The following is an 18,157-nucleotide window of genomic DNA, read 5'->3' on the forward strand; positions in this document are numbered from 1 at the left end:
CAGGGACCGGGGTGTGTTTGCTGTGTTAGAGGAATGAGCTAGGAGGCCAGTGTGGCTGGAGTGAAGAGTGGTTGAGAAAGAGAGGTAGGAGATGAGTCAGAGAAGCAGCCAGGGTCATGGAAGGACTTTGATTTTATTCTAAGTGTGCTAGGAAGCTGCTGAGCAAGGGATTGTCATGATCTGAATTTTATATGTATATATATATATATATATATATATATATATATATATATATATATATATATATATATATACATTTTTTTCCCCATAGAAAGCAGAAAAATTATTTATTCCAAAAGACGGCAGAAGTAAGAAATTCATCCTGAAAATATACTTTGGTATAATTCTGGTGAGACAGATTTTCCCTCTGAACATGTTCTCCTACTGACTGCCCCACTGGAGTCTTACTGTGTGTAACAGTTTTCAAACACTTCACTCATTCTCATGTTGTGAGCAGGCAGGAGCCACCTTCAAATCCACAGGATCCAAGGAGATAGTAACATTATTTCTCAGAAGAACGGCACTTTCTATCTCAGAAGAGTACATAAACATTTTGTGGAGGCAGCACAGTTTAGATTAAATAGGCACATCATTCATCAAAATGTAAAGAAGGAGACAGGAAAAAATACTGCCTTCTAGAATAAGATATTCAAATGTGGTGTGAATGTTTAAGGCAGCTGATGGCCAAAGTGGGCAAGTCAGGGAAGGTGGTCTGGGTATGGAGGTGCTTTTGCATCTAGAGGAGTTCTCTTCGTGACCTCAATGACTGAGCGCTGGCGAGCAGGTCTTCTTCCTCAAGGCCAATGATGCTTGAGGTACCTACCAGATGGTTTCATTTTTCAACTGTGGTCCAAAGAGAGGGTTAAGTTGGGCCAGAACTGCAGTCAGCCAAAAGAGATAGCAGCAAACTGAACAGGTTACCAACATGGCGATGACAATGGTGCTAACTCCCCAGCTGGGACCCTTAGGGATGAACCCAGGGCACCAGGAAGCCGAGGAAGCCCTAGAATGCACTCATCACGACGAGAGGCACCGTGAAGCCAGTATACGCCATGGCTGCTGCGGGAGGGGTCAGCCCCTGCCCCGCCACCTCACTTTGGTCCCATCTGGAAGTGTCAACTTGAATTATATTTTTCAGGAACGCTTGCCTGCTGTGTGGGGCAAGGGAGGAAGCAAGGGGACCAGTTAGGAGGATGTTGCGTAATCTAGCAAGGGATGATGGTTTGGATAAAGAGGTTAGCAGTGGGGGTGGCGAGAAGTGTTCAGAATCAAGCTCTATTATAAAGGCAGAGCAACTAGAATTTTCTGATGGAAAAGAATGTGGAGTGTGAAAATGGGAGAGGAGTAAAAGAAGACACCAAGGGTTTTGGCCTAAGCAACTGGGTAAAAGTGGTACCTTTTACTGAGTGGGAAGTTCTGGAGAGAAGCAGGATTGAGGGTGGCCATGGTAAGTTTGAGGTGCCTTTTAGATAGGTGATGGAGATGTGGAGAAGGTAGTGGTATTAACAAGTCTGAAGTGCTGGGGTGAGGTCAGCTTGGACATATAAATTTGAGAGTCATTAATGTAAGTTTTGAAAGCCATAGGACTAGATCACGGGTTGGTACGCTTTATTCTCTTTGCCATCAGAAGGGCAAACAGAAGGGCCAGATAGTAAATATTTTAGGCTTTGTGGGTCATACAGTTGTTCATAGCTACTTAAGTCTGCCACTGTAGTATGAAAGCAGCTGTAGGTAATCTATGAATGAATGAGTATGACTATGTTCCAATAAAACTTTATTTGTAGAAGCAAGTGGCAGGCCAGATTTGGCCCATGGACTGTAGTTTACCAACTTTTGGACTACATGATGCTACTAGGGAGAGTGTAAAAAGAGAATAGAAAGCTCAGAGCCCTGGGGCACTCCAACATGTAGAGAAAATGGGAAGAAGAGGAGGATCGAAGAGACTGAGATACAGAAAGTGGCAAAGTAAGAGAAAATCAAGAGACTGGGCTGGCACAGAAGCAAAGGAAGATGTTTCAAGAAAGACAATATGATATTGTGGTGCCAGTAAACACTGTGAAAGATTTTGAAATGAGCGCCCCCCCCCCACCGCCTGCCAAATAGAATGTCTGTCTAGTATACCCTTTAGGGTTATCTTCATCTTTCATTGTCTTTGAGCTATTTTATAATTTTTAAGTTGTAGAAAACTGATCATAACCAATGATTCTTGTCCACAGAAATGAATTGCTTCCTGTGGAATGCAACTGATTGCATTGGTGGAATGCAATTACCCTGTGGATAGACCAGTTCTGCATCTATTTGTAAATCTGTTCTAGCATTCCTTATTGCTTTAATACTTGGGCTTCATTGAATTCTTCTTTGAATTGATTGTAACATCTTATTAGTTCCCTCATTAATTAATGATTAAAAGAGGGGCTTCTCTGGTGGCTCAGTGGTTAAGAATCCGCCTGCCAATGCAGGGGACACGGGTTCGAGCCCTGGTCTGGGAAGATCCCACATGCTGCGGAGCAACTAAGCCCGTGTGCCACAACTACTAAGCCTGCGCTTCAGAGCCCACAAGCCACAACTACTGAGCCCGAGTGCCACAACTACTGAAGCCCGCACGCCTAGAGCCCATGCTCTGCAACAAGAGAAGCCACCACAATGAGAAGCCCATGCACCGCAACAAAAGAGTAGCCCCCGCTCGCCGCAATTAGAGAAAGCCCGCACACAGCAACGAAGACCCAGCGCAGCCAAAAATAAATAAAATAAATAAATTTTAAAAATAAAATAAAATCATTGACGTGTTCATTGTATATCTGTATGTGAGTCATGATTTTACCTTTTAAAATTATTTTTTAACAGTGGACATTGAGTAAAATAAAGGTTGAAAACTGACCATGGAATTTGGCAATATGGAGATCATGGTGACTTTGATAAGAGCTATTTTGGAGAAGTAGTAGTAAAAGATTGGAGCAGATGCATAAAACTAAATGATAAAGACACATGGGCACAGGAAAAAGTAAATAGACCAACGGAACAGATTTAGAGAGTCCAGAACAAACCCACATGTAAATAGAAACTGTATAGATGACAGAGGTGAAAATGCAGAGAAAAGGATGGAATATATTCAATAAATGGTGCTGGGACAATTTTTTACATGTATGGAAAAAACCAAAATTGGATCTTTACCTCAAATCAAATAATCTGTTCCAGTGGCTTTAAGACCTAAATAAGAAAAGCCAAAGGCTAAAACTTTTAGAAGAAAATAGAATATTTTTGTGACCTCATGGAAAAACAAAATATTTAAAACAAAATACAAAATCACAAACTATAAAGGAAAATATTTATGGATTTGACTTGATTAAAATAAAAAAATACCACTTCTGATGATCAAAAAACACCACAAAGAGACTGAAAATACAATTATTCCTAATGCTTAACTGACAAAGGTATCTGGAATATGCAAAAAGCACTTACAAATCAAAATAAATAAAAATAACCTAATAGAAAAATGTGCAAAAATATGAATAGGCAATTCTCAGGAAAGAAAAACCAAATGATCAATGAAGATATGAAAAGATGTACAACCTCAGTACTAATTAGGGAAATGCAGATTTAAACTCCAACATAATACCATTTCACATCTCTGAAACTGACTAATGTTTAAGGGTCTGATGAAACAAGTATTGTGACAAAGGTGTAGGGAAATTTTATAGCCTCCCGGTTGGAAGGCAAATTGGTATGACCACTTTGGAGAGCAATTCAGCAATATTTAATAGTTGATGTATGTGCCTTACAACACAACAACTCCATTCCTAGGTATATACCTTAGAAAAACTCCAATATATGTACATAGGGACTGTTTACAGCAGTATTGCTGTAGTAAAAATCTGAATACAATCTGCATGTCCATCAATTAGAAAATGGTTAATTGTGGTTTGTTGGAACAATGGAGTACTAAATAACAATGAAAAAGAAATGAACTAGAGCTACACATATTAATATGCATGAATTTCACAAACAAATATTCAGAGGAAAAATCAAGTTGCAGAATACATGCACATACCTAGATTTTAGTGATATATCTTGCACATTTTTTTGTTAGATTTATCCCTAAATATTTATATTTTCAGTGCTATTAAAATTTTTTTTTTAATTTCAATTTCCAGTTGTTCATTGCTAGCATATAGACATACAATTAATTTGTTGTATATTAATCTTGTTATCATGCAACTTTGCCAAAGTCACTTATTCTAATAGGTTGTTTTTTTTTTTGTAAACTCCATCAGATTATCTACATAGATTATCATATCATCTGTGAATACGGACAGTTTTACTTCTTCCTTTCCAATCTGGAGAACTTTTTCTTTTTCTCTTTTCTTGCCTAAACCCCCAGTACAATATAGTGGCAGTGAGAGTGGACATCCTTATTTTATTCCTGATCTTAGGGAGAAAGTGTTCAGTCTTTCAGACATTAAGTATGCTATTAGCTATGAGTTTTTTGTTGATGACTTTTATCAGATTGAGGAAATTCCCTTCTGTGATATTGTGATATAATAAGAAATACATATTCGGTCTTAATTCTCAGTTCCTGACACAGAGCTCCTAAAGCCCTTGTAAGTTCCTGAGTGATAGGGGTGATAGGAGGATCTTTTGTTATCATATTTGGTCTTAATTCCCAGTTCCTGACACAAGAGCTTCTAAGACCCTTAGAATCTCTAGAATCTCTAGAGTGATAAAGGTGTCTTTCTGGTATGGTAATAAGATGACAGGTGGTTGGAGGCCCCTAGATAACTTAAAAATGGGGGCTGGTTTCTAGAAAGACCAAGGCAGGCATTAGAGAGTTGGAACTTTCAGCCCTACTTTCTGACCTCCCAGGAAGGGAGAGGGGCTGGAGAGTGAGTTAATCACCAATGGCCAATGATGTAATCAACCATGCCTGTGTAATGTAACCTCCATTGAGATTGAGAGAGCTTCTGGGTTGGTGAACATATGGGGTGCTGGAAAGGTGGCGTGCCTTCCGTGCTCCTTCCTCCATACCTCGCCCTATGTATCTCTTCATCTGGCTGTTCATCTGTAGCCTTTATAATACCTTTTATAATAAACAGGTAAATGTAAGTAAAGTGTTTTCCTGAATTCTATGAGCTGTTCTAGCAAATTATTGAACCTGAGGAGGGGGTAGTGGGAACCCTGATTTTTGTCAGTTTATCAGAATTACGGGAAGCCTCGGACTTGTGATTGGCATCTGAAATAGGGGACAGTATTGTGGGACTGAGCCCTCAACTTGTGGGATCTGATGCTAACTCCAATAGTTAGTGTCAGATTTGAATTACATTTAGGTAACCCAGCTGGTATTTGGAGAGTTGGAGAATTGGTTGTTGGTATGAGCAAAAACCCCACACATTTCATGTCAGAAGTGTTCTACGGGCAGAAACAGATCATGATATCTTCTATTCCTAGTTTGTTGAGTGTCTTTATTATGAAAGGATGTTAGGTTTTTTGTCAAATGCTTTTTTTTGCATCTATTGAGATAATCATATGGTTTTTCTTTTTTAGTTTGTTAGTATGGTGAATTTTATTGATTGATTTTCAGATGTTAAACCACTCTTGCTTTCTTGGGATAAACCTTACTTGGTCATGATGTATTGTCCTTTTTATATAAAGGTGCATTCAATTTGCTAAACTTTTGTTAAGAATTTTTTATGTCTATCTTCATGGGGTATACTGGTCTGTGGTTTTCTTATGTCTTTGCCTGGTTCTGGTATCAGGATAATACTGGCCCATAGAATGAGCTGGGAGGTATTCCCTACTCTTCAGTTTTCTTGAAGTGTATGTGCAGAATCAGTATTATTTCTTCCTTAAATGTTTGGGCCTGGGGTTTTCTTTGTGGGAAGGTTTTTAACTACACATTCAATTTCTTTAATAGATATAGGGCTATTCTGGTTATCTGTTTTTTTCTTGAGTGGGCGTTGGTAGTTTGTGTCTTTCAGGGAATTTGTTCATTTTATCTATGTTGTGCCATTTCTATTTGGTGTAATTAGAATAGCAGATAAAAGTTCAACTTTCCCCATATCTCCCTCCCTCCCCCCACCACGTGTACCTCCCCAGCATTTCCAACCTTAAGACTTTCTAGTTAGTAAGAATCTACCTAATTAAAAAAAATCCATTCCAAATTGTTTATTACTTAATGGATTAATCATTCCAGGAGCATTTGCATTTCAAAAGAAAATAGAATTATTCATAGCAAAAATAAATAAATCATTAATGGTGTTATTTCAGGCTTTGTGACAAGTAGGTAAGGGAAGTACTTTGGGAGATGTGCTTTCCTCTTTTTCAAATCCTCTTCGAGTACAAGTTTGCTATTTTCACTATTCTGCTTAAGTTTCTACCCAGGGAGTTCCCTTTGCCCTTTGGTTAACATAAGATATTTCACACAGCTCTGCAAGATCCTGCCACTTCTCAGGGTCATCAGAATCCATTCTCTATGCCCTGCTCTTGTACATCCCTGTCCTGGCCCTCAAAAGGGTGGACTTCTCTGAGAAAGTGATATTTGTGCCCAAGAGTGGAGTCCAGAAATGTGCATATAAAACCAAGTGCTGGGGCAGACTCAAGCACAAGTTTGAGAGCCATGGTTGTAAGGCGCGCGCCTCCAGACCGAACCCCGGCCTCCGCATTCCCGCCTTGGGCTGTCGGGCGACAACCTTTACCCAGGCACCGGCGCTTCTCTCGAGCGTCGACCCAAACGGACGTGGTGAGTGTCCAGGGTCTGATGGGGCGGCGGGGAGGCCGCGGGAAGTGGCGGGGCTGGGCGCACCGTGCTACTGGGGGCTCCGGGAGCACAGCGCACTGGGAAAGAGGCCGCGGCGGCGGGGACTCGCTCGATGGGAAGAGAGAGGAACAAAAAGCCTGGCCCCGCGCGCGGCTCGAGCACTTTTGACGCGCGTTGGACGCAGAAGCCGGGGCGGGCCGAGGCGCGGCGGGCGGGGGCCGGGTTGGGTTGGGTTGGGTTGGGCTCGGCTGGGCCGGGCTGGGCGCTGTGCCCGCAGCCCCCGGCTCTAGGCGAGCCTCACGCGTCCGGCTTAGGAGCGCGGGGCACGGCGGCAGCATGGGGTGCGGCAGCGTGGGGTCCGGCAACTTGGAGCTGGTTTTTGACAGCGTGGGGCACTTTGGCAGGTAGGGAGTTGGAGTGGGGGTGAGGAGGGAGGACGGTGCCGGGGGGGCGGGGAAGCAGGAGCCGAGTTGGGGGAGGCGCCGGTGGGGTCTATTTCTTCCCGTTGCGACGGGGTTCTCGTGCTGAGCTCGCGATCCGAAAACATTTCCATCCCTCCTTTCCCAGAGAAGTCGGGAGGCCTGCGTCCCGACTCCTGGCCCTGGCTGGGCTCATCCTCTCGAACTCTGGCGGCGGCACCTCCCCAGAGCAAGCAGGGGGCGCTGGGGCTCGCTTCGGGAGTGGTGGGCGCAGGGCTCGTCCGGCGCGCCTACCGCTTGGCAGGTGGAACCTGGGGCGCGCCGTCTGCGGGTGCCGGCGTCCGGAGCCCCGGCTGGAAAGCCAGCTCACAGGGGTAGAGGAATGCCTGTTCTTGGCGGCTCATTTCTCTAATCGGCCAAACGGGCTCCTCTTTCACTTCCCCAGACGACTGCTGCCCCGCCCTGCCCCGCCCCGCCCCGCCCCGCGGTAGAGTCTCCTTCAGTGCCTGGCAGGTATTGAATTGCTCCAGAAACAACCGTTAGCGGTTGTTGTTGTTGTTTCCGTTTATAGAAACCTAATATGTGCCAGCTACACAGTGCTTTATTTGATGCCCACGGAATCTTGCAAAGGGGGTGAATCCTTATCTTAATGATTGGGAAACTGAGGGACGCACAGGTCCCTCAGTCTGTGGGCCAAGGACCCAGAGCTACGGCAAGGTGGGACCTAGGTTTAACCTTTGTACGATTGTCACCCTCTTTTCATTTGTCAAAATAATTTTAAAAATTTAAAGTGTATTCATTCATTCATTCATGGAGAAAACACTTCTCTGACCTGGAACGTTTTGGGAGGAGAGGTAGCTGGGTGAGGGGCCATACAGCGTGCGGATCAGAGGTTGGGAGCTCAGTCTGAATCCTGGCCTGCCACTCACCGCGAACGTGACCATGGGAATACTGTGCCTCAGTTTCCTATCTGCCAAGTGAGAATTATAATCGTTCCTGCCTTTAGCTCCCTCCCAGGCTTGTGGTGAAGAGATGATGATGTGCTCTTCTCCAGGGTGGAAAGTTGCACAAATGTTGGTTATGATTCTCAGGGTCCACAAAAAAGAAGTGGTGGAGCAGGCAGAGGAGGGGCAGGAGGTCCCAGCTCTCCCCTGCTTCCTCCTGATACCTGCATTATTGAATGCTGAGTTGTGCCTGGCTCTGTCATAAGTTCTTTGTACATGTTACCTTCTTTAACCTTCACTACAGTCCCATGATATCGGTGGCATCACTCATTTTACACATGAGAAAACCAGGCCTTGTGCCTAAATCACAAATCTGTTAGTAGCAGAGCAGAATTGGACGTCCATTGGCCTTCACGGTCCATGCTGTCAACCATGGTGCTCTCCTGAGCACAACCATGGCACTCAGCCAGGTCCTTCATGTATTCCCAGGATCACGTTAGCAGTGAGTGGCAGGCCAGGATTCAGACTGAGCTCCAAACGTCTGATCTGCACGCTGTATGACCCCTCGCCCAATATTATCTCATCTTATCCCCCTTGAAGCAGAACAGCATGGGGATTACAAAATCAGCTCTGGGGATGGATGTCTGAGTTCCGATCCTGACTTACCAATTATTAACTGTATGGTCTTGGACATTTGACTTACCACTTCCTCATCTGTAAAATGGGGGTAATAATAGTACTACAAACGTTTATTTTAAGGACTCCACCTTCAGCCTCTCATTTCATCCTCACAGTAACCCTATGAGGTAGTAGTTACTAATACCATTCTTTCACCATATATTTTAGGGATTAACTAAGATACTTAGGTGCTATAACAAAAAGATCCCTCAGTTGGAGGTTGTTCCTCTCTGGTAACTGTGCAGGGCAGGTTGTGCTCCATGGGGTTGTCCAGGGACCCAAGTGGGTGAGGCAGCTCCGCCATCCACAGCACCGGGGGCAGCTGCTCTATGTCCTCACCCACATGGTCAAATGTGGCTCACCATGGTGGGAGAAGGGGAGAATGGATTTTGAGAGACAGCTCTTAGCCAGCTACAGTAATGTATGCAAAAGTCTTATCATTCAGTAAGTTCTCAATAAATCATGGCTATTATTACCTGAGTCCCCATCCTGGTGGGAAGGGTAGATTGTGAAAGCTGCTTGTAGGAAGGAAAAGGGTAACAAGTCAATGCTTACAGCAAAAGGTGAAAATAGTGTGAGCATATCACAGTACCCATATTTTCTCTGGCATTTGCTCTAATTGGTCTCTTTATTGTTTATAAATAGAGAGTTTATTGTGTATTATTATTATTTAGTCTTAAGGAAACCTAGTGAAAGTGTTAAGTAGAAAACCCTAATTATCTCTCATTTCTCTTTAGTCATTTCTAAGGTGAGGAAGCACTATCCTAATCACCTTTAAGAGAGGAAAGCAGGACACCTAAGAAGAATTAGGTTTCCAGGACTTGTCCTGAAGCCATATTGAAGTTACAAAAACTTCATGGCTTAAGTCCCATGTTAGAGGGAGTTGAGGAAACCAAGATTCAGGCATCTGTGTTGGGGGATCTAAGAACCTGGATCTTTGAGTTATCTTGGGATAAAGGGAGAGATGGTTTAAAATTTCAGAGTTGGAATGTTGAGCCTTGTGGCTGACTTAATCTATGGATATAGGTACTGGGGTTTTTCCCCCCCAATATATGAACCTTTTAGGTTTGTTTTTTAAATTTTGGCTGCATTGGGTCTTCGTTGCTGCACACAGGCTTTCTCTAGTTGTGGTGAGCGGGGGCTACTCTTTGTTGGGGTGCGCGGGCTTTTCTTTGCAGTGGCTTCTCTTATTGCAGAGCATGGGCTCTAGGTGCGCGGCCTTCAGTAGTTGTGGCTCGTGGGCTCAGTAGTTGTGGCTCGTGGGCTCTAGAGCACAGACTCAGTAGTTGTGGCGCATGGGCTTAGTTGCTCTGCGGCATGTGGGATCTTCCCAGACCAGGGATCGAACCCTTGTCTCCTGCATTGGCAGGTGGATTCTTAACCACTGCACCACCAGGGAAGTCCCTTAGGTTCTTTTTTGACTTCACCTTATGAACATCATAATAACTAGCACTTTTATGCACCTACAGTATGCCATAGTGCTTTCCATGTATTAACTCTTTACATTCCCACAACAACCCATTTTTCACGTGAGGAAACTGAGGCTCAGAAAGGGTAAGGATCTTGCCCAGAGACCCAGGTGGTAAGTAACCACAAAATTCAAACCATGGCAGTCTGGCTCTGGATCCATGCTCTTAACCACAGTGGGATGACACTAGTTATGCTTCATTATACAGAATGATATAAATCTAGGACCAAAAGTAATCTTCTTCACCTGTCACCCAGATAGCATGAGTCTGTTTCCTGGGGGTTCTGATCATCCTTGCTTTTCATTGCCTCTGGGTTTCCTGTCTATTGTGTCTGTATGATGCTTTTTCCATTAGTGTTTCTCTCCAGCTGTGGGCACAGTGATATGTTGTGTCTCTGTTGTTCTTTTTTTTTTTTAATTAAAAAAAATTATTTTGCCCACACCACGCAGCATTGTAGGATCTTAGTTCCCTGACCAGGAATGGAACCTGAGCCGCCTGTAGTGGAAGCGTGGAGTCTCTTTCCCTGACCAGGGATGGAAACTGAGCCGCCTGTAGTGGAAGCGTGGAGTCTCTAAGTCTGTTTTTCTGGAGGGGCCTTAGGCCGGGGGGGACACCTGATGGACAACAATCTTTATAAGGGACAAAGTGATATGTTAGAATGCTAGACACCTAAGGAAGTAGGGGTTTGTTTTTTTCAGGAAGTTATCCTTGTAACAGGGAAAGGGAAATTCAAATTGAAAGCGTGCTCAAGACCTTCCCAGCACATAGAAAGTATAATTATATGAACTAGCATGGTTTGTTTGAGGACTGCTAAGTGGTTTATTATTTATGGAGTATAAAGTATGAGGGTGAGAGAAGGCCAGTGAGGGGTAGGTACACTTACAGTCATCCACAAGAATAGTTTTGATGTCATGCTAAGCAGTTTGGGTATTAGGATCCCTATGAAGAATGGAAGGTGCATTGGAGGGGCAGGAGTTGGGGCAAGGAGACCAGAGAAGACCCAGGTAAGAGCCCTGGTGGGAGATAATGAGGGTCTGGACCGGAGCAGGGGCAGTGTGAGCAGGTAGGATGGGATAGTTTTAACCGGTGGAATTGATGGGACCTCCAGGCCCTAAGGCATGAAGGAGAAGTGGGAAGGACCATGAGGGCCCCCCATGCCCTGCCCCTACCCCATATTTCTGGTTTGTGTGGATGGTGGTGCCCTAAACTCAGAAGCAGTTACACTCCAGGTGGGCCAGGCTTGGGGCTTAGGTATTGAGATCCGTTGGAGACTCTTAAGGCAAATTCATTGTGGGAATTCCAGGTCGAGACATCCAATAGGCATTTGGGTAAATATGTATTGTTCAGGTGAGACAGCTTCTTGTTTTTGTTTTTGTTTTTTTTTTAATTTTCTTTACTAGTTTTATTTCAAAAGAAGTCAATAAGTGGTATTACATTGGTACATTAATGATAGAGGCTTGATGGACCCAATTTGACACTTTTATCATTGTAATCATTGTTTTTGAATAGCTATAAAACAGAAATGCTCATAATATATATGTCTATACATTGCTATATATTTCTTTTTTTTTGAATGTTGGACCATAGTTTATTCCTGCAAGTCACATTGAAAAGAAAAAACAGCTAACATGGAGCTGGTGGGTGTATGCTGCTGTTAGAATCTTGCACCACTAAAGTTCTCCATGGCACAAATTATACCCCTTTTGTTGTCATAATAGATATACATAAATTTTTAAAATTTAGAAGTGCCAGTCTTTTTTTTTTAAACATCGTTATTGGAGTATAATTGCTTTACAATGTTGTGTTAGTTTCCGCTGTATAACAAAGTGAATCAGTTATACATATACATATATCCCCATATCCCCTCCCTCTTGCATCTCCCGCCCACCCTTCTAGAGGACACCTTCTTGTCAGTATGGATTGGGTGGCCGACCAGGGCTGCAGTCTAGACGATAGGCACCATGTGGACAGATTGGGTGTGCCTTGGCAGCTATGCCAATCACACCTCAGCAGGGGCATTGCTGAATACTTTTTCCTCTCCCTGGGTCTTGCAAATATAAGACTTGCAAACTGATGTATTATGTATATACAGAAAAGTGTGTACCCTAATCTACAACTTGATGAATCATCATAAAATGAACACATACGTGTTACCACCCCAGATCACCCCTTCTCATGCCCCCTTTCTCTCCCCCAAACTCACTACTATCCTCACATCTAACACCATAGGTTAGTTCTGCCTGATTCTAAACTTTGTATAATTGGAGTAAAAAATCACGAACTCTCTGTCTGGCTTCTTTTGCTCAACACTGTGCTTGTGAGATTCACCCATATCGTATGTCACAGTAGTTTTTTGATTTTCATTGCTGTGTAGTATGTCATGGCATGAATATTCCACAGTTTATTCATTTACTGTCAACAGATATTTGGATTGTCTCCAGGTTGGGTTTATTATGAATAGTCTTTCTTGTATATGACTTTTGGGAGCTGATGTACACATTTCATTGGGTATTTTCCTAGGAAAGGAATTGCCCTGTTACCTGAGTGTGCATGTGGTCAGCTGCCAAACAGTTTTGCAAAGTGGTTGTAATAAATTACACCCTCGCAAGTTGTTTATGAGACTTCCAGTGGCTCCACAACAATTGTTAAGTATTTTGAATGTCAAACGTTGTGTAAGCATATGGTTAAACCAGGGAATTTGATTTTTCGGACAGGGAAGCTTGCTTGCTTATTTATTTATTTATTTACTTACTTATGGCTGTGTTGGGTCTTCGTTGCTGCGCGTGGGCTTTCTCTAGTTGTGGCGAGCGGGGGCTACTCTTCCTTGCGGTGCGTGGGCTTCTCATTGCGTGGGCTTCTCTTGTTGCGGAGCTCAGGCTCTAGGGCACGCGGGCTTCAGTAGTTGTGACACGTGGGCTCAGTAGTTGTGGCTTGCGGGCTCTAGAGCGCAGGCTCAGTAGTTGTGGTGCACGGGCTTAGCTGCTCCGCGGCATGTGGGATCTTCCCGGACCAGGGCTTGAACCCGTGTCCCCTGCATTGGCAGGCAGATTCTTAACCACTGCGCCACACGGGAAGTCCCTCTCCTGGGAAGCTTTTTAAGCTTGTATAGAGTCCTGGATCCCACCTCAGACCTCCTGAGGGTGGGGCAGAGAAGACAAATCCTAGCTTCAGGGGCCTGCCAGGGTAGGTGCTCTGTTGGGGGGACTGTGTGTGAATAGAGAATGAGAATAGAACACTTGTGTGACTCTGTAGAGAACTCTAGTGACAACTGTGGGGTTCGGGTTGGCTGGGGAAGGACCTGAGGCCAGGTAGGTGGTGACAAACTAGAGAAGCTGGTGGGATTCAAAGACTGGAGCCCTGGACGGTGCAGGAGGTGGGGTGAGTGGGAGGGACAGGGGGAGCTGGGAGGATGGGAGGCCGTGGTCAGAGAGCAAAATGTGAGCTTTTCAGCAGTGGAGCTGCTCCAGGTGATGAGACTACTTAGGTACCAAACCCAAACGCCTTCAGGGGCAGGCAGGTAAACTTCAGACAAACAAAATCTGTCTGCTGTTTGCGGGGGCTGTGTTGTAGTTTGCAGTGCTGGAATTTGTGGGGTGGGGAGGAGTCAAAGACTTATAACAATGATGTATGTTACATTCTCAGTCATATTCATATAGGATTGTTATTATTGGATGCCTCTTAGGTCCCAAACAGGATTTGGTTGCAAGAGGATCTGGTGCCCAAGTCTTTATTGCCTCGGTGTCTGGCAGTTAGACACTGGCCCACCACAGACTCCACTCTGTAATGATCTGGACAGGGTGATTCTCCCTCTGTTCTAGACACCAGGAGCTTGCCTTTAGTGAAAGACTCCATGCTGCCCTTTTCCTCTGGAATCTCCCAGGCAGCATTTATAACTTTTACCATAATTTATATAACTAATCTCCTGCTGGAAGACATTTAAATTTCCAGTGTTTTCCAGTTACAGACTAAACTTGTACATTAACTTTGGGAGAGTTGATATCTTTATGATGTTGAGTACTTGTTACTCCAGGGAGGTAAAAAATAAAAATTACTCTCAAGGGCAGATGGTAATACCCATCTGCTTAGGTGCTTGATTTTAAAAAAAGAATTAGTAAATCTGAACTCTTTTCTTAAGTAAGATTAGCTTTCCACTTTATTTACATGAGTAATTTGCTAAGCAAAGATTGACCAGTAAATTTCAGGTCACTGTTGGTTTCAGTCTGTAAATTTGGAGACCCTACATTTACTTTTAAAATTTTGAATAAACTTTTAATTTTTGGATAATTTTAGAGTTACAAAATAGGTGCAAAGAGAGTAAGGAGTGTCCCTGTGCGACCCTCACCAAGTTTCCCCCATTGTTAACACTATATTACCATGGGATATTTGTCAAAACTGAGAAACAGACATTAGTACATTACTATTCGCTAAACTCTACACTTTATATAGATTTCATCAGTTTTTCCAGGAATGCCCTCTTCCTGTTCCAGGATCCAATCCCGGGTACCACATTGCATTTAGTTGTCATGTTATCCCGCTCTTCTCTGGTCTGTGGCAATTTCTCAGTCTTTCCTTGTTTTTTATGACCTTGACACTCTTTAGGCGTATTGACCAGGCAACCTGTAGAATGTCCCCCAATCTGGGATTATCTGTTGTTTTTCTTATGATTGAACTGGGGTTATGGTTTTTGGAAAGATGGCCACAGAGGTGAAGTGCCTGTCCATCACATCATATGAGGGGGAATGTGATATCCATACAACATCACTGAGGATGTTAACCTTCAACATTCGGTTAAGATAGTGTTTGCCAGATTTCCCCACTGTGAAGTTTCATTTTATCCTACTGTGTTCTTTGGAAATGAGTCACTAAGTCTAGCCAAGGGAGAAAGAGTGGGAATTAAGGTCCATCTTCTGTAGAGAGGGAATATCTACAGGTATTAGTTGGAATTCTACTGTAAGAAAGATTTGTTTCTTCTTTCTTTTTTCTTTATTTGTTCAGTCATTCTCTTATATAAGTCTGTATTTGTCAGGGTTCTCCAGAGAAACAGAATCAGTAAGAGATAAATAGATATAGATAAAGGTAAGAGGAGATTTATTATAGGAATTGGTTCATGTGGTCCTGGAGGTGAGAAGTCCCACAATGTGATGTCTGCAAGCTTGAGACCCAGTGCTATAATTCAGTCCAAGTCCAAAGGCCTGAGAACAAGAGGCTGATGGTGTAAGTCCTGGTCTCAGTCCAAAAGCCCAAGAACCAGGAGTGCCAGTGTCTTTGGAGAGCAGGAGAAGATGGATGTCTCAGCCCAAGCAGAGAGATCAAATTCGCCCTTCCTCCACCTTTTGTTCTATTCAGGCACTCAACAGATTGGATGATGCCCGCCCCCACTGGTGAGGGCGATCTTCTTTACTCAGTCACATGCTAATCTCCTCCAGAGTCACCCTCATGGACACACCAGAAATAATGTTTTATCAGCTGTCTGGGGATCCCTTAGCCCAGTCAAGTTGACATGTAAAATTAAACATCATAGTATGGGACATCATATCATATCATATATCCCAAAGTGTTAAAAGGATTGTCAGTGCAGGCTATTTTTCAACAGGTTAAAAAAAAAAAAATGACACAAGTGCTCACTAGATCTGATTTGCCTTCTAAATGACATAGTTGTGAATACATTTTATTCAAAAGCTATCAGCATGTGTACTGGTGGAGTTCAAATAATTTTAAATGTTGTGAAACTAATTTTATTAATGTAGCTAGTGGGTGAATGGCACTTTCACATTACTGTGCTACCTCAGGTTTTAGCTTGACATTTGGAAAGAGCTTGCTTTGGCTTCAGATAGACTGAATTTATCTCCCAGCTCTTAATTCTGTGCTCTGAGCAAGTCACTGGCCTTCCCTGAGCCTCAGTTTCCCTCTCTGTAAAATGGAAATAAAAACTACTTCATGGAATTTTTAAAAAATGTTTTATTTTATTTTATACTTTGGATTATACTGTGCTATTTATTTTGTTGCTCAGATTGTTTCAGCTTTGCCCTTTGGGAGCTCTTTCATACTGGTTCCTCTGTCCCCTTGACATGCCACCACGTTTTTTGTATTTTGAGTACTTCCTTACTTTCTGATACTGTAAGATGCTCCAGGCTTATTTTGTATTCTGCCTGTCCTGGTCTTAGAATCAGACATTTTTCCTGGTTCCTTTTTTTGGAGAATGATAGTTAGAGCCCAAGATCTGGGCACTGATGTGCTTGTTGCTATTGGGATGTCATCGCTTTTAGGCCCTGTTGACAGATATATACACTTGTGTATACACACATATCTATAATTATTTCTGTGTTTATCCCTTTATCCAAGCTAAGGCATAATGGAGGCCTTTCATATTTGCATATGTCTTTTTTTAGCCCATAGGCCAGATATAATGACTTGATTTTTTTTTTCTCTTTGCAGATACCAGATATTCCTCTATTTTATATGTGCCTTCCAGAACATCTCTTGTGGTATACATTACTTGGCTTCTGTGTTCTTGTCAGTGTCCCCACAGCATACTTGCAGGCCCCCAGGCAATGTGAGTCAGGTTCTTTTCCAAGGTATCTCTAGTTGGAGGTTGGAGGACATCTGGACCCAGTTTTCCATAGGCCGTGAAGATCACATCATAGTGCAGCTACAGGACAGTGAGATTTGGGAGCTCACAAGCTGTCACAGGTTCCGGAGGGATAACAAGTCGAGTTTGAACTATGATTATAACGGCCATAAGAGTAGTTTCCCTTGCTTGGATGGCTACATCTATGACAAGAGCAAGTGGCGCAGCACTGTGGTGACTGAGTGGGATCTGGTGTGTAACCGAGAATGGTTTGGAAGGCTGATCCAGCCTACATTTATGCTTGGAGTCCTGCTGGGAGCAGTGATCTTCGGCTACCTTTCTGACAGGTAAAATGAAATGTTTAGTATTGTTGCATCAGTGTAGGGTTCATTTTCCTATCTGATTTCCTTAGGGGACAGGGAATTATGTTCAAAACTGTAGTCATTTTCATACCTTCTATCTAAATTCTTTGCCGATCTATTATTTAGAGACACAAAATAACATAGTGTTTAGGCGATGGGTTCTGAAGACAGTCTGCCTGTGTTCTGCCATTTATTAGCTGTGGGACCTGGATGAACTGCCTAATATGTGTTTCAGAATCTCATGTGTAAGCTGGCAATGAAAATAATAGCGCTCACCTCAGAGGGTTATTGCAAAATTAATACAGAAAAAGTACCTTGGACACATAACCACTCAGTAGGTACATATAACCACTCAGTAGTGAATTTTTTTTTCTTTAAATAGACTTGCTTTTTAGGAGGATAGTCTGGTCCTAAGCAATAATATCTATGAAATTGTGTGATATACCAGCCATATTTTAAAGAAATACACATTAAAATGAATATGTAGCTCTTAAAATGAAGCAAAGTTCATCTCTATATGGACAGGGACCACACTTTTCGTATCTGTCCTAAAGTACAGAGATGAACTTATTTATTTGGTCCCCATAGTTGTGAGTTTTACAGGTATGTGCTGGGCACTGGGAACCTCAGAACAACTGCTTAGGTCAGAAATCCCTGCCCTCAGGGTGTGCTAGTCAAATGGGGCCAACAAACACGTCCAAATAAAGATTATAGGGCTTTGTTTTGTCCAGGGCCATACTAGAAGTAAAAGCAATGGAGGCAAAGACTGTGGAAGCCTAAAGGGAGGAGTACCCAGGTCTTTCCCCCCAACACACACATCCCCTCCAGGAGGTGGCATTTGAATAATGAAATTGGAGCAGAAGTGGAGTCTAGTTATTATTTGGTGATTGAAGTATGTTTCAGTGTTTAAGAATCTTCTGCTTCATAACTGTCTTCCTGGGAAGTGTGGAAGTTAGGGTGTCAGTG

At 43.1% G+C, this 18,157-nt stretch overlaps 1 protein-coding gene and 1 pseudogene across 2 annotated transcripts in view; one reads left to right on the forward strand and one right to left on the reverse strand.

The window, feature by feature from the left end:
- Nucleotides 1-283: 283 nt before the first annotated feature.
- LOC309635166 (V-type proton ATPase subunit e 1 pseudogene) lies at nucleotides 284-2,516 on the reverse strand (annotated as a pseudogene). The gene has a single exon. The product of its transcript is annotated as a V-type proton ATPase subunit e 1 pseudogene (transcript).
- A 4,506-nt stretch (nucleotides 2,517-7,022) lies between these two features.
- The window catches only part of SLC22A16 (solute carrier family 22 member 16), a 34,154-nt gene continuing 23,019 nt past the window's right edge, over nucleotides 7,023-18,157 (forward strand). Inside the window, exons 1-2 of the mRNA XM_082404772.1 lie at nucleotides 7,023-7,155; nucleotides 16,697-17,176. Of these exons, the coding sequence (XP_082260898.1) occupies nucleotides 7,088-7,155; nucleotides 16,697-17,176 (548 nt within the window). The 5' untranslated portion in view covers nucleotides 7,023-7,087. The remainder of the gene's footprint in view (nucleotides 7,156-16,696; nucleotides 17,177-18,157) is intronic.

This window comes from Balaenoptera borealis, assembly GCF_965194805.1.
Source record: "Balaenoptera borealis genome assembly, chromosome: 9".
Taxonomy (NCBI): Eukaryota; Metazoa; Chordata; class Mammalia; order Artiodactyla; family Balaenopteridae; genus Balaenoptera; species Balaenoptera borealis.